Raw genomic sequence first — 17,106 nt, 5'->3', positions numbered from 1 at the left:
GACAGGAAAAGGCCTTGTAGCTGTTCTCTACAGGGAAGGAAACCTGCTTATTTTGACATAAAGGGTGTGTGGTACAAAATGTGGATTTTAAAGGAAGTGGAATACTTTTGTATATAGTATTTTATTCAGTTGTGCAAATTGAAAATCCCAATTTTATAAGCAACTGAAAATAATAGATGGGGAAAAGCGTGAGTTATCAGATAATAGTCTGCTCTATAAATGTGTTTCTCAAATTTTAAAAGCAAAATAATGTTGACACATTAGGAGCATGTGAACAGTAGAAGCCAGTTTGGGCATCATAACGGTTTATCATGACAGGAATGAGCTACAGTATGTCTTGGCCTTGCTTTCTCACCCACTCCTCTTCCCTTGCATGGAGGAGACTGGAAGTTTTCACTTCCATTTTCTATTAACTGCTGTTTGATAAGTCCAAACAAAACAAGAAGGTATGATTTATCCTAACAATTGTGTGTTGAGAAATGCCAGCTGCAAACCATGGTTTATAAAGCTGATTTGTTTCATCAAACCATGGTTAAATTGGACTACAGTTTAAGGTTTGCATATATCAGGAGCCGGAGTCAGGTGTAGGTCAGCAATAAAAGGCATTGGTGTCAGCGAAGTTAACTCCTTATTCAAATAAACCAAAATCAGTGAAAGCCTAGTGATCTCAGCTACTCTTCCCAGTAGGTCTTGCCCCAGGGAGGCAGCTGCAAAGACTGAAGGTCCCCACTTTTCCACAGCTGCCCAAGTCCCCAACTCTGCAGGGTTTTTCCCAAGCAATTGGAGATTATGTCTGCGCACACCTAATCTCTCCTCTGCTCTTTTCATTTCTCTGCATGTTCTGGTTGACCAGGTATAGGAAGCTGGTCACAGCAGGAGAGGGAGACTCCCTGGATTATTCAGCAGCCTGCCTCACCTGTCTCCTGCCCCCCACCTCCAGCCTCTACATCAGGACTGCTTTCTGCCCCAGCTTCTTCCTTCTCACTAAACCCTTTTGCCTGTTCAGCTTCCGACAGATACTATAATACCTGCTTTAAATTGTGTTTAGTTACTCTATGTCATCTAGAATGTTTTAGGGTCATCAAGTACAGTGGTGCCCCGCAAGACAAATGCCTCGCAAGACGAAAAACCCGCTAGACGAAAGGGTTTTCCGTTTTTCGAGGCGCTTTGCAAGACGAATTTCCCTATGGGCTTGCATCGCAAGATGAAAACGTCTTGCGAGTTTTTCCCCTCCCCCCCCTTTTTCTAAGCCGCTAAGCCACTAATAGCCGCTTAGCCGCTAATAGCCGCTAATAGCGCTAATCCGCTAAGCCGCTAATAGGGATGCTCCGCAAGACAAAAAAACCGCTAGACGAAGAGACTCGCGGAACGGATTATTTTCGTCTTGCGAGGCACCACTGTATACTAATAGCCCTATCCTGGGAACATTTATTGAAAGCAGGGTTCAATGAGGCTTGTAATAGTGTGATCCTAGTGGTTAAGAGCAGTAGTCTCGTAATCTGGGGAACCGGGTTCGCGTCTCCGCTCCTCCACATGCAGCTGCTGGGTGACCTTGGGCCAGTCACACTTCTTTGAAGTCTCTCAGCCCCACTCACCTCACAGAGTGTTTGTTGTGGGGGAGGAAGGGAAAGGAGAATGTTAGCCGCTTTGAGACTCCTGAAGGGGAGTGAAAGGCGGGATATCAAATCCAAACTCTTCTTCTTCTTCTTCTTCCTATGCATGTGTACTCAGAAGTGAGTTCAGGGTTTTTTACTGCCAGATGAACATTTATAGGATTGCAGTATTAGCATCCATAGGATTGCTTCTTATGTCTTCTGTAGAAATGTCAAATAATCAACTTGATAGCAGGAAATCAAACTGAACCAGAATAATAATAAAATAAAAAAGAACTAAAAGAGGAAAGAATATTTGAAGAGTTTCCTCCCCCAAACAGGAACACCATCTGAAGAGTCTTTGGTTTCGTACAAAGTTTTTTAAAATGTTTATATATTTTAATTTTTTTAAAAAAAGTCAACAATAAATCAACAAATTAATGCTGAAAAGATCTAGAAAAAAAGAGGGGTTCAGAATATGGGGAAACTTACTGTATCCAGTGGAACCAGATTGAATTAGAATGAGCTCATATAATAAAACCAATATTTCGAATGATATCTGTATTTTGGATTTGTTCAGGCCCTGTGCCTGGGAAGCATTGGACAGAGATTGGACTAGGAGCCTACCTGAAGGCAAAAACCATTGTACAATATTACAAAAGATAAACAGCCTGCCTGTTGGAGGAAGGAAAAGGGAGAGGACACCATTGTAGAGAATGCCTCTCCCTCTCAGCCAGCCTCTCTAGGTGGGTGTTAAAAGCTTCAGTTGTGCTTACTTGAATTGAAGCACTATTTCTTCACTTTTGAGCTAAAGGTCTGTATAACATTGTGTTTGTTTATTCAGCAGTGCATCTGTGATGGCTAGGCTTGCAGCACGTTGGGGAGAGAAGGGTGTAGCAGCCTGCTGACTTACTGTTCAGGTCCTGAGAATCAGAGAGAGAAGTAAGCAGGCTCTTGCAGGTTGAGGAAGCACGAAGGAGCTCAGGAGCACTCAGCCCAGGCAGTAAGAAGCCTGCGGGGGCAGAGAAATTCACTGCAGACAGTGTTCCACCTCTGGACTTGTGCTGGGTATTCATGCTTACCCTGATATGAGCTAGCTTTAACTGAGAAAGAGAGATAGGGGTTGTGGTGAAGAGTGCAGTGGATTTGCAGAGCTTTCCAAACTGTGTTGCGACACGTTAGTAGGTGTGTTGCACGAACACTCCCTGCACCTCTCCCGGGACTGGAAAGGGGATAGTTTAACCTCCGGCTTGCTAGTAAAACTGAATGACTGTGTCGTGAAATGATGCATGTCTAAAAAGGGTGTCACCAGCATGAAAAGTTTGAAAAGCTCTGACCTATAGATTCTGCTCTAAGGATCATTATAGGCAAGACTGAAAATAACATTTGCCAGTTTTACTGGGGCCTTTACAGAAATCTGCGGTGGGATCACACTTGGAAAAACCATACAGTTCTTCTTGCCTTATCTCCAAAAGATACATTTTTGTAGTGTTGAGAAAGTGGATAGAGAAGTTTCTCTCATAACACTAGAACCAAGGTCATCCAATGAAGCTGGGTGGTGGAAATTCAGTTGATAATTTAGTTGAAAAATCCTTTGCTATTCCCAATCATGTGTCTTGCTTGTAATGATGCCGTCAGTGAAACTTGTGGATTTGATAATTTTATCAGGGCCAGAGTCTATGGACTTATATCCAATAGGATGTTAAGCAAGGCTAAAATTTTATTAAGTATCTCCTGTGGTCTGCAGGTTTACTTGGAGTAAGCCCTCTTGGTTTCACTAGGACTTCTTTCCAAGTACATGTGTATAGAATTCCTGCCTTAAAGTTAGTATCTTTAAAATAAGTTTATATTTGTGTTCTGATATTCTAAATTCACATCACATTTATATTTGCAGTGAGCAAAATACGATAGTAGTGCATCTTAACCTGCTAAAATTGCTTGGTCTCTTGTTTTTACTCCCAGACATTGATTAGTTAAATAATTTATTTAAATAACATTATTTAAGGTCTAGTTTTGAAAGTCAGGCAAACTCCTCTAGTTTACATCTTGCGGTGTATTCTTCAATTACTATTGTACTAGTTTCCTTTGGATTTGTGTTTAATACATCCTGTGCTTGCTCCTATAATCACCTGTCTCTTCTAGATTTTTTTAAATTGTCTTTTTGTAGCAGCTGCTCATTCCAGCACTTCCTCTTTAGCATGTAGTGAATTCTTGTCCATCTACTTTCAAGCTGTTTCCTTGTTATTAACCTTTAACCTTTTCAGCTTGTTTTGTTATAGCTAGCAAAAAAGAGTGGAAATAAAAGCATTATGAAATATTCACCCCACCTATTTTAAATCTAGTGCGATATTTAATTCTTATCACAAAGAATTAGACATTGGGGGGGTACAGTAGAAAAGGGCTAGTGTTTTGTATTCAACAGTGTATTAACTCTAGCAAAATTACTTAAATCTAACAGGGCTACATGCATTCTACATGACTGTAAAGCAAGATATTTACTGACCCCTAGGAAATAGCTTTGTTGACTGTTCATTTGATCTTGTATTCTAGTAAACATGATGGTCAACCATTTCTGAAACGGTAAGAAGGTGCACTTATCTCCAGGTTTATCTCTACAATGACTCCTTAACCCTCTTGTGTATTTGGGACATAACAGAAAACAAAAACAACAGAAGTGTGTAAAACGTGTTTTCCTTTATAGTCTCTGGACTTTCAAAGGGTGAGGTATTCCAGCACCTTCCCCCTCTAAATAAACGGGTACTGGAATCAGCCTGCCAGTTTTAAATGAATGAGAAATGGGTTGCTAATTTATAACCACTTTCTAGAGCAGGGCTCTGCAACCTAAGGCCCATGGACCACAAGCAGCCCACGGGGGTCGTTTAACCGGCCCCCGAGCCACCCACTCGGCGAGTCCCCGCACGCTGTGCTAAACCAGCGCGGCGCAGGGACTCGCTTCCACGGTGCTGGAAATCGTGTCTGTGCAGATGCAGACACCGGAAGTCACACACTCATGGAGCCCATGGAGGGCTCTCCGCTGGAGTGAACCGGCCCAGGCGAGGTAAACCTTGCTGACCCGTTCTAGAGCTTCCTGCTTGGTGCTTCCCCTTCCCAGGGCTTTGGAATGCTAATCATTAGGCATGACATGAGGTTTAATTGCATAAAGCAGGAGTTGTGAATGTAGTTCTTGCAGGTGCATGTTCTCAGAGAGGCCTTTCCTGGCACCCTCAAAGTCCTCTCCCTGAAGTTGGGCTTGAAAGAAGCATACTATTGTAGCCAACAGTCTGTTCTTATGCTAGTTTTGTTCTGTTTTGATTACAGGCAATGGTGGCTTGTTATCCAGGCAATGGAACAGGATATGTGCGCCATGTTGATAATCCAAATGGAGATGGAAGATGTGTCACATGTATATATTACCTTAATAAAGACTGGGATGCCAAGGTAATTCTATTTTAGAGAGGTTTTTTTTACATGTTTGAATAACGTGTCATGCCTTTTAAAGCAATATCTTGTACACCTAGTAAACATACGCTTTGAAGTTGCATCTGATCCTATATCCAGGGCACCTCACCTAGTGTTTGGTCTCCCTTCCACTCCAGCTAAGCTCTAAAAACATACTTTCCTAAGAAATCACACTAGGCATGCTGAAAGTTGTAAATGCACCTCAAGTAGCTTTTTGGATCCCGCTTATTGTTTTTATGGCAGTAAACTTCTGTGTAGCTTTGATGCTAATGTTAAATGTGAAACAACTCTTCTAGTTCATGTGTAAATGTGAGGAATTGCCTTCTTTAATACTAAGGTTATGAGACACTTTCAACTTTGTTAAGAATATATTTATTTGCTATAGTGAAAATAAATTATAGATCATATATTCACTGCCTGGTCGTCTTTGGAGAAAGACTAAAATTTATTTCCTTTTTCAGGCATTTGATAGCCATTTGTTGTGGTGCTGACTCCTCATTGTTCATATTTAACTTCAAGGCACTATGAGAATGTTGGGCAAAGTATAGAAATTGGTTAGACTAGTGGCTGGTAATTGCCCCAATTGAAACTCAGCTAAGCTAGTTGCTTGTCAGAAATCCAGGGAGAGTGCTTGTTGTACCCCGGTTCTACTTCCTGTGAAAACATAATACTGGACTAGATGTGGTCTTTAATTTAACCCAGTGGAGGAGTTCCTACATTATTCAATATTTTTAAAGGTGGTATTTATATTCATTCTGTGGACCACTCATTCAGAATTGGTATGCAGTTAACAATATCAGTGCAGAGATTTTGTTTCTCATAAAACAGTAATTTTTGGTTTTGCAAAAGTTTCATTTTATTAATATTGATTATCTAAATATACACTAAAACACATTCATTAATGTATGTTACAAAAATCTGAGACATTTTGATTGTTTGAATGATTTTTCAGTCTGTGCTAGTTCATTTTATAGAGCCAACATATGAACATCAAAAAAAAAGTTTCATTAGTGCAACTCATTTTTATTTGAATCATAGTGAGAAGGAAATCTTACTGTCTGCTTTAATTATTCTAGAAATAGTTGAGTTAAAAGGAAGCTATATGTAGGTGCTATTGGTACATTGAAATTGCTGATAGCATCTTTGATTGTGAAGCACTGTTTATGTCTTTTAAGGTAAGTGGAGGTATTCTTCGAATATTTCCTGAAGGCAAAGCCCAGTTTGCTGACATTGAACCTAAGTTTGATAGATTGCTCTTTTTCTGGTCTGACCGCCGCAACCCTCATGAAGTGCAGCCTGCATTTGCTACAAGGTAAGATGAATGAATATATACCAGCAGACTTTAGTAAGTTTACAATGGAAATGAGAAGGAATTGGAAATCTGCAAAAAATAGATTCATCTGTCCCAGGAAAGTGACTAGTATAAATAGAGCCTCAGTTATTCAGAATATATGACTTATGCTTGACAAATTTTGAGAGTTTTAACTTGCATTGATTAATGACATGCTATGTTACCATTAGTTATGGATCAACAAAAGCTCAGGTTTGTCATGATTTATAGCAGGTTAGTTAATGGAAAAAAGTCATTATCTTATCAATGGTTTCATGCATTGTTATAAGTTGTCGGGGGTTTTCTCCCTGAGATTTTTTGGACTGCAGTACATTTAGGCTGCAGGCCTATATATGGGGAGTAGACATGTCAGTTTATTTCTCAGGTTTTTTTTAAAAAATTGAATTTACGTGTCATATAAAGCAGATGAAGGCATAGGAGTTGATCATTGAGGCCAGTCATGAATTGTTAACAGGTGTGTGAGAGCTATTATTTGGGAAGACAAAAAAAGGGATAAAAATAGCTGTGTTTATAAGAGTCAATTTAATGTAGTAGTTAGAAAGTTGGACTAGGACCTGGGAAACCAGGCTTCAAATCTTTACTTGGCCTTGAAGCTCATTTGGTGACCTTGAGTCAGCCTGCTCCATGTATGCCACCTTGAGCTGCTTAGAGTAAAGGTGATGTTTACGTATTGATAAATATGGAGATTTGGCTTTTAAACAAGTGCATGTACAACTGAGTATCAGTAGAATAAATAATTTTGTAAATGTCTCTTAAAATAAGACTTTATGTACATACACTGCAAAATTTATGACTGCATTAGATTAGATGTTTGTTTCCTGAGTGAATGGAGTTCACTTTTTTGGTACTGTACAAATGTTAAATTTATAAACCTTGTAATTAACATTCTGTTGAAGTGAAAGGGGCCAGTTCTTGGAAGTGTAGAGATGCAACTTAGTTTGATGTGTCTCCAAGGGAAAGAGCAGGTAGATAAAGTGAAACCTCCCAAGTTTCTTAGACTGTCCTTTCTGACCTAACCTGTCCTGAGCTTCTCTCAAGTGCTCTATGCTCTTAGGGTTGCAGACTTCATTTCTTACTTCCTACTTCTTCATACGTTGTGAAAATTGTAAGGAGAGTTTGCTGGTATAAAATATATTAGAAGTATATATTCTTGTTTGTTTGCTTTTTAAGCAACAGCTTTGAGTTACAGTCTGCTTCTAGGCATGCTTACTTGGAAGTCCCATTGAGTTCATTAAAATTTAGTACTTGCTGGCAAGCAAGTTTGTATAGGATTGCAACCTTAAAAGTTATAAAACCAGGAAGCTGTCTAAAATCAAGGAATGTTGCTGGGGATCACAAGCATCAGAATGCTATTGCACTCATGTCCTACTTTTGGGCCTTTCATAGGCATCTGTGATTGGCCAGTGTGAACTCTGGCCCGGATGAACCTTTGCTCTGATCCAGCAGGGGCCCTGTTGTTTTCTTAAGAATGAATTTGCTTTTCATTGGAAGGAGACATATGTTTAGTTGGGTAAAGTCTGAAGGACCATTTTTTTCCAATAAAGCTGAAAACGATTAGAGTTGGATTCTTCCTACTTGTCAGTGCCACCAATTTATTATTAGTGCTGTTATTTACCTGCCCTTCTCCCTAAGGTCCCAGGGCAGGTTACAACACTTAAAAACACAATTCAAAGCAGTTTGAAGCAACTTAACAATCACAGAAATAAGGTGGGTCCTAAAAATACTAATCTGGTGTCAAAGGCCAGGGTAAAGAGGTGTGTCTTCAGCATTCACCACAAACTGTCTAATTAATAAGCCAGATGCATATGCCAAGCTCAAAGTAGTAAGTTACAGATTGTATTAAGTTCTGCAAATTATTACGTTACAAATATGCAGAATAAGTTGACAGTATACACTGCTGTTTAGGTGGCTAAGGTATACGGTTCTGTCATGTAATTGGAGGGATCTAAGAGAGTGTTAAAATGTGTTGTTTACTATTTCATAAAATGTGTTGTTACTATTTCATTCTTTTTATCTTTTAAAGGTACGCAATAACAGTGTGGTATTTTGATGCAGATGAAAGAGCCCGTGCTAAAGTAAAATACTTAACAGGTAACTGATTTCCCTGTTTTTTATGTTTGTGTTCTCTCTAAAATCAGCTGTATTTTAGTGTTCGTAGCTGTAAAAGTAACTGACAACAGCAGCTTCTAAGTACAGCTGTACCTCGTTGTGCGGCTGGGATCTGTTCCAGAGCCCCGGCCACTAGCTGAAAAGGACGCAGGGCAAAGTGCCGTGTCTGCGCATGCACGCAGAGTGGTCTGCACTTCTGCGCATGTGCGAAGCACAATTTAGCACTTCGCATGCACGAGCGGCAAACCCGGAAGTAACCCAATTCGGTACTTCCGGGTTTGCTGGAATGGACACTAGACAAGGTGGACGTTCGTGAAGGTATTACTGTACAGTGATATTATAGCTGTAGTTAATAATGAACTTCAGTAAGACCTATACAGTGGTACCTAGGGTTAAGAACTTAATTCGTTCTGGAGGTCTGTTCTTAACCTGAAGCTGTTCTTAACCTGAGGTACCACTTTAGCAAATGGGGCCTCCTGCTGCCGCCGCGCGCTTTCTGTTCTCACCCTGAAGCAAAGTTCTTAACCCGAGGTACTATTTCTGGGTTAGCGGAGTCTGTAACCTGAAGTGTCTGCAACCTGGGGTACCACTATCTTGAGTATCTTGAAATGAAAAGAGCCTTAATTTCATCTTATTTCTTGCCCCACCCATAGTGGCTCAGAGCTAGCAACGAATTTCAAAGGCCACATAGGGGAAAAATACCCAACTGAAACATTATGCAAACTGAAGAAACTATTTCAGTCCTTCTTAATCATAAGGTTAAGTCACCCCAACCAAGAAAGCTTCTAGAAAATTATTAAAACATTTGATGCATTAGGGGAATGGATTTCCATGAATGTGCAGCAAACACTATTACTGTCTTTAAACATTCCCTTATTATTTGAATTTGATGCACAAATGATACCGTCTGAGGTTGTGTTTAAGATTGTGTTGAATTAGAATCTAGAACAAATGAACTGAAGAACAGATCTGTTGGATTTTTGTCATGTAAAAATGTGGAGAAAGGAAAGATGTATATATTTGACAAGCTTAATAGTGTTGCATTCTCCTAAATCAATTTGAGGGACGCGGGTGATGCTGAGGTCTAAACCACTGAGCCTAGGGCTTGCTGATCTGAAGGTTGGTGGTTCAAATCCCCGCAACGGGGTGAGCTCCCATTGCTTGGTCCCAGCTCCTGCCAACCTAGCAGTTCAAAAGCACGCCAAAGTGCAAATAGATAAATAGGTACTGCTCCGGCAGGAAGCTAAATGGCATTTCCATGCACTGCTCTGGTTTTGCCAGAAGCTGCTTAGTCATGCTGGCCACATGACCCGGAAAAACTGTCTGTGGACAAACGTCGGCTCCCTCGGCCAGTAAAGCAAGATGAGCGCCGCAACCCCAGAGTCGTTCGCGACTGGACTTTACTGTCAGGGGTCCTTTACCTTTACCTTCAGATCAGTTTGACTGGCACCAGAAAGGGGCAGATTTTGCCATACTTCCAGGAGCCTTGTAGTTTTGTTTTGGGTATACTGTTGTGCTCCAGAGAGGTGCTTCTCTGAATTGAGGTGGGGTGTGTGTGTGCTCCAGTAGTGCATATATGCATGAAATTGAGAGCTGTATGTATGATTTGTGAGAGTGAGGGAGAGATATATGGGGGGGGTGTGATTGATCTATATGTTGCTTGTGTGCATGTGAGAGAAGGAAATCTATACATGAGGTCTGTGGGGTGAGGGAGAGGTGCACTTGGCCAGAGAGGGAGAGATCTCTGTGTGGTATGTGTATGTCTGCTTGTGAGAGACAGGAAGGTATGTATGCGTGAGTGAGAGATGCACACATGTGTAGTTACGTATATGTGGAGTGTGTGAGTTAGGGAGATGGTGTGGCCTCTGTGTGTGTGTGTGTGTGTGTGTGTGTGTGTGCGCGCGCGCGCGCATGCGCAAAAGTGTGGTTGGCCACCTTGCATATCAAACTTGCAATGGTATAGTATTTCTGGTTTTTTTTATAACTCCCCCTTTGTCTTACAGGTGAAAAAGGTGTGGAGACTGAACTTAACAAGCCTCCTGATTCAAATGGGAAAGACCTTCTATAAAGCCTTTGATCTAGTAATTCCCTGTGCTACGTCCTGGTCCTTCTCCCCCTCCCCACAACAGTCCTAGGCGCTGTCTATTAACTTTTGAATGTGAATAATGAGATAAAGGAAAATCAACGCCAAATCAACGTTTGGAATAAACAAATGAATTATGGGTTTCAGTGTTTCATCAAATGGATTTCTAATAGCTTATGCATTGTACTACATGATTGTGACTCTAGTCCTGTTAACTGCTTATGTGATGATAAGCATTGGGGAAAAAACAGCTTACACATGAAGTGCCCTACATAGAAGTTTTCCATCCTTCATATTTTGCCATTCAATCATCCAGTTCAATGCTATTTATCATCCCCCTTTTTAAAAAAAAATGTGGTAAAAGTTTTGAATTTTTAATAATTTTTGTATAACCAGGTACAGCTGATCAACATCGAGCAAAGCAAACATTTTTCTCCAAAATGGCATTTAACTATTTTTGTAAATTTGCTGTTCACACTGTTCTCCTACCATGTAAAACCTAATTTAAATAAGAATTGCCAGTAACTGATGATCACTCTGTCTTTACACTTAAGTCTGAAAAGGAGCACTTTAATTCCCATTTAAGAACCCAATTGTTTTATTTTCATATCTTACACTAATTTGAATTTTTTTTAAAGATTGCTGCTGTATTGTGTTTGTGTTCTCTCTGAAACTTTTTTTTTTAAAAAAACTGAAACAGATGCCTATCTTGCTGTCAATTACTTCCTTAAATTTGTGGTTTTATATGTTGTATCCAGAGAGCAAGCTTTCTGTATCTGTGTCATTTGGGTTTTCTAAGTGACTGGCTAGCACTAAGTGGACTTGACGTTATCCGTACTGTCTTTTTCATGTTGAGAACTGTGGTTGCAGTTCCGCTGGGAACTTCATCTATGAGAGCCATTCGATGTGAATGAAAATCATTCAAGAACACAGCAGTACTCATGTGCAGCTCCTGCTTTTTCCAGTGGGGCTTGTGCAGATGAAGTGCCAGGTGGACTCTGCCCATAAGTATCAAATCCCTAGAACATAAGGGCTTTCCTAGGCTTTTAGGTGTACCAACATCCTTTCTACTATTTTGATGGGAGATCTCAATCTTGACTTGTTTTCAAAAGCTTACTTTCTGCTACGTTTTTTGGTAAGGTCATGAAACTTCAGAGATTTCTCCCCAAAGCAGTAGTATCCTCATTTGCAGTTGGGTCCCTTGATCCCCTTATATACTATCAAGGGGTATATTTAATGCATTAAGACTGAAGTGCATCACTGCAGGCTTAATATGTAAATATTTTCCTACTGCTGAGAATTTTTCTCCCCAAAATAACATTGGCCTCTGATCAATACGAAAATGTTTTTGACAAGGAAAAACTAAATTACTTTTAAGTGAGGAAGCAATAGAGAATAAAATTAATTCAACCAGATATTTTCAAATGTTTTATTTTGAAGGGATTGGTTTGTGCTCAAAAGTAACCCCCTGGAGGGAAGCTTCTGAGTTCTAGCAGCCTTACAAACAGGAGCCTCCCCATTTAAAGGCTCCATATTTTATCCCTTGATTCCCTCACTTAACCAAAACAATGTGAGTGTACAGAAATATTTCTGTATGTACAACTTTGCCTATTTTAGCATCTGTATAGTTTGTACTTGTATTAGAGACCTTTTCTATGGAAAGCTCAGTAATTTTTATTAAAAAAAGCTTACTATTCATGTAAAACATGAAGAAAAAAAAGGATTACGTTTAGTGACAACTGACAAAAGGTGGGAAATTCAGTATTGTGATAGCATACTAAGGGAACATCTGGCAAAAGTCTTTGGGGTTTTTTTTTGTTTTTTGTTTCCCCCACCCCCTTTAAAACGATTAGCTGTCAAAACTTTTAACAGTTTGGTTTTTCTCTTAATCCTGGTAAATCCGAAGAAAACATGTCTACTGTAAGTGCCTCTGCAAGCCTGACCAAGGAGTGCAAATTTTCTCTACTGTCTGGTCTGCAGTGCAATGCACTGTTTTAGGCCTAAGAAACACCATTTCTAACTTTTAACTGCTTTTGTATTATGTTAAATGTGTTAGACATGGACAACATAATAAGCCTTTACATTTTTTGTTTGTTTGTCCCTCTATTCAAAGTATCAACATCTTACATTTGTGCTTGTTGGGAAGATTTAAAATGTGCTTAAATCTCTCAGTTGGTTATTTTACAAAAGGTCACCAAACTGGGTCTTCTAATGTCCATTTAGAAGCTGTTCATGTCAGTTAAATCTTCAGCCTTGGGCGTTACCAAGCAGGAACCTGTTTCAGACTATTTTTAAACTGTCTTATGGCCTGTATATGTGTTTAGTCCTGGTTAAAGATAAAGCTTCATAATGCTATTTTTATTTCATGACATTAGCCAGCTGTAAAACACAAGACTTTTATCTAGCAGGCAAAGAAATTCAGAATTAATTTGCAGATTTCCTATAAAGTCATGTAACTTTTGAAAAGCAGTGTTCATTACTGAAAGAGCTCTCAAGTTGCTTGTAAAGCTAATCTAATTAAAAGATGTATAAAGGTTCTTGAAACAATGTGGTGGTTATTTGTAATTATGTAATATTTTTAAAGCCTCCTACACAGCAACTAATTAGTAAACTGATATGGGGTGTGTCTGTCTGTTTTTAGCAGTCAGTGACACTGCAGCTGCAGTCAAGGGTCTCCTGTTAGTTTCATTTATAAACCCTGTTTTTAATTATCTAGCTGTGATTGTTTTTAAAGGAGAAGGTCGCGGGGGGGGGGGGGACACAAGACTGTCAATTGTAGCCTGGTACTAACTTGGCATTACCAATACAAACATTTTATTTTCTGATCACGTGGAAAGGCTACCTAGGTGTTTTTCCTTCTGAAAATAACCATCTTGAATTTTGGGTGTTTAGGTGAGCATTTAGAGGATGTCCATAAATTGAGTGTAGCGTGTCAGATGCATTGTTTCAAGACTTCAATCACCGTGGTACCACGTTGCAGGAAACTTCTCCCTCTGCTAATGAGTTTTTGTCACACAGTGTAAACTGTGCACGTTGCGTGGTTGCCTTCTCATGATTAGAAGCAAAGGAAAACATTTACTTGTCAGAAGATATTATGAGGACCTGCATTTAACAGCTAGTACCTGCTGTGCCTTCTCACTGCTGGGGTGATATGAACCACCCTTAAGTAAAACCTGGTTCTCTGACTCTTCTGACTCTTCTGCAATTTTATTTTTGTCCTTTACTGGATTTGAACACTCTTCATAACAATTTTTCTTGATACAGATAGGTAGCCGTGTTGGTCTGCCATGGTCAAAACAAAATAAAAAAATTCCTTCCAGTAGCACCTTAAAGACCAACTGAGTTAGTTCTAGGTTCTAGTTCTAGGTATGAGCTTTCGTGTGCATGCTGAAGTGTGCATGCACAGGAAAGCTCATACCTAGAACTAACTCAGTTGGTCTTTAAGGTGCTACTGGAAGGAATTTTTTTATTTAATTTTTCTTGATGTTTATCTATTTGCTAAAGCATCTCCCACTCATGTTGTTATTTTTTTATCATTTGGTAATCTCTATTGATAATAAAACATCAGTAAGACATTATAAAAAAGTCGCAAATTACCGTATTTTTTGCTCTATAAGACTCACTTTTTCCCTCCTAAAAAGTAAGGGGAAATGTGTGTGCATCTTATGGAGCGAATGCAGGCTGCGCAGCTATCCCAGAAGCCAGAACAGCAAGAGGGATTGCTGCTTTCACTGCGCAGTGATCCCTCTTGCTGTTCTGGCTTCTGAGATTCAGAATAATTTTTTTCTTGTTTTCCTCCTCGAAAAACTAGGTGCGTCTTGTGGTCTGGTGCGTCTTATAGAGTGAAAAATACAGTAAATCCTGAGTCTTCAAGCAGCTTTCCTTTCAGTAATAATAAATGCTTGGAAACCAAGTGCCTTTTAAATGAGCAGAAGACACATAACGCTCTCTCATGGAGGAGTGTCGGTTTCACCACCCAGCTGCACTGCATGCTGTTTCAAAGAACCTCCTATGTGTCAGGAACAGGGTTTTCAGGGGAATGTGAGGAGCTACAGTAATATAAAGAAAAGCCTTATTGTGTGAATGCAATACACAAGTTCTTTGAGCCTCTGTCTCAGTACAGCATAATCTGAAGAGCACTGCAGTTTCATATTTAAATTCTCCAAGAACTAACAGGTAGATATGATCTGGACCAGGCAATGTGTTAGCCTTTATTATGTCAGCCGGTTCTAGAATTTTCCTGTCCAAATGCCCATGTGCCACGCAAAGGGAAATGCCAAAATAACCCCATCTCACTAATCCCTTGTGACCTGGATACTTGAAAGAGCACCTCTCCCCTTATGTGCTAGCCCATGCTCTTAACATCTGTGGAGGAAGGCCCTACTGTTACTGCTGCCCTTAACCTCAGCACACCCCATAGTGATTTGTGGTAGGGCCTTCTTGATCGTGGCTCCCCAGTTGTATAATTCCCATATTTGGAGATACGTTCTCAGGATACCCTTATCTGTTCCTTGCAGCATATGAAGGTTAAAAAGATATGACTGTTTCTATCTTGCCCATTTATTCCTACTATCTGCTTCCTCGCACGCACGCACGCACGCACGTGCACACACACACACACACCCCGCCCTGTGTTTAGGCAATGTGTGTCTGCAGCTTTGGTCTTCCTCATGGCCTTTTTATCTTAACCACTCTCCCCTCCCAGCTCCATTGGTCTCTTGGGGATTAGCAGGCATTTTGTTCTTCAAACCCTAGTTTAGGCCATCCTTCTTGTTTCAGCCTTGGAAAGGCTGTCACCATGCCACAGGGCTCTTTCCCTGTCTCCCAAGATCTTTGTAGCACAGTGTCATGTAGCAACCTGTACAGTAATTGTAGGCAGGAGATAGATTGCTGGATAACTTAAAGCAGACCAGCAAGGGTTTCTTACTCCAAACTATGTAAACCAGGCATGGCCAAACTTGGTCCTCTAGATGTTTTGGGACTACAACTCCCATCATCCCTAGCTAACAGGGCCAGTGCTCAGGGATGATGGGAATTGTAGTCCCAAAACAGTTTGGCCATGCCTGATGTAAATAATAGCAACAAGTGGAACCCTGATCAGGAATAACTCCAGGGTAGATGCTATATAGTTCTGCAAGTGTGAACTGCAACAAAACGTTGCAGCATGTCATGTTGGGGATTCCAGCTATTCCATCCCCCTCCCCTGGTTTCCCAATCAATCCATCAATCAGCATTCTGCCACCATTGACATGCTCAGTCCTCTTTGAACTGTTTTTGGAGTCCCTCCCCTGAAAAAAATATATTCACTGTGCTTCTGCAAACCCCAGGGATTTTCCCTAAGCAAAATGTAACACCAATCCCTTCTGCATAGGTGCTACAGTTTTGCATACACTTAGCAGTGGCACTTGTAGCTGGAAAATAGGAAAGGGAGAACAGGGGCAGTCCAACATACATGTTGGCACCTTAGGCAAACCACAAAATGGCATCTCCCACCCTGCTGGGAAGATCTACATCAGGAACTGGGGGGGGGGAGGGTTTGGATAAGGATCAAGATGGGGAACCAGGTAGGAAGAGGCCAATGAGGCTCCTACCCACCAAGAGGCTGCTATGGAGGCAGCAAATGACAGCTTCAGAGGAGCCAAGGAGTGGCTGCAGCTGTTGCTGGCACCACCACCATAGCAGCAGCAGCAGCAGGCAATGCGTTCCTTGGAGGTTGGATCTGGCGCCCCAAGGCAGTCGCCTCACCTGCCTTATGGGCCGACTGGCCCTGAGCAAGGAGTATGTTACGCAAGCCATTGAGTGAAAGGCTCGTGGGATGCAGAAGCTACTTGACTCTGCGCTCAGAACTCCTGTTTTATCTTTGCTTCTCTCCCCAGATACTTGATGGGACCTGGTTCTGGTTCATAGGCCTTGGGAGTCTAGTCAAAACCAAAGAAGCCTGCCTAGTGCTTATGGTGCTTATGTAACATTTGCATTCTTCCAAGAAGTCTGAGGCTGGCAGGGAGAGGTTTCCCGGGTGTGGAAGATCACAGCACTTCAGTGATGGGAAAAAGCAGCGCTTGCCAAGTTTCTCCCTGCCTTTCAGCTATTGGAGGGAAAGTTGCTGTAGAATCTGAACACACCGTGCCAGTCTTACTATTCTGGCATGCAAATCAGCTTACCTTGGGGAAAATAAACTGGTTTCCGCATTTCCTGCTGATGCATTCAGGGAGAGCCTGAATCTACGAAAATAAAAACGCTTCCTTGTGAATGGATTTTCTAGAAAGGCCATGCCAACTCTCTCATTTGCCCAGGCCTGGTTCTGGAATGTTCTTAGTATGAGTTGCCCTGGGTCAGTTTCTGTCGTATTCATCATATCCTGTGGTGGGTAAATTTTCATTTTCATTTCCCTTCTTTCTGTTGATTGAAAAAAGAGAAAGAATACGGTGGGCGACAACAACTGAAAGGAGTTATCACAGATCATGATCGCTGCTGGCCCACCTGACTCCCTGTTGTGTTAACTGTCACCACAG

At 40.8% G+C, this 17,106-nt stretch overlaps 1 protein-coding gene and 1 long non-coding RNA gene across 2 annotated transcripts in view; one reads left to right on the top strand and one right to left on the bottom strand.

Annotated features, from left to right (window-relative positions):
- EGLN1 (egl-9 family hypoxia inducible factor 1) overlaps window positions 1-13,141 on the top strand; it is a 25,692-nt gene extending 12,551 nt beyond the window's left edge. Inside the window, exons 2-5 of the mRNA XM_081855867.1 lie at window positions 4,911-5,030; window positions 6,227-6,363; window positions 8,426-8,493; window positions 10,515-13,141. Of these exons, the coding sequence (XP_081711993.1) occupies window positions 4,911-5,030; window positions 6,227-6,363; window positions 8,426-8,493; window positions 10,515-10,579 (390 nt within the window). The 3' untranslated portion in view covers window positions 10,580-13,141. The remainder of the gene's footprint in view (window positions 1-4,910; window positions 5,031-6,226; window positions 6,364-8,425; window positions 8,494-10,514) is intronic.
- LOC309338587 overlaps window positions 1-17,106 on the bottom strand; it is a 20,076-nt gene extending 2,970 nt beyond the window's left edge. Inside the window, exon 1 of the long non-coding RNA XR_014154983.1 lies at window positions 16,756-17,106. This is a non-coding gene — a long non-coding RNA (uncharacterized lncRNA). The remainder of the gene's footprint in view (window positions 1-16,755) is intronic.

Source organism: Podarcis erhardii (genome assembly GCF_964252035.2).
Source record: "Podarcis erhardii genome assembly, chromosome: 3".
Taxonomy (NCBI): domain Eukaryota; kingdom Metazoa; phylum Chordata; class Lepidosauria; order Squamata; family Lacertidae; genus Podarcis; species Podarcis erhardii.
This window is presented reverse-complemented; position numbering and strand designations above follow the sequence as displayed.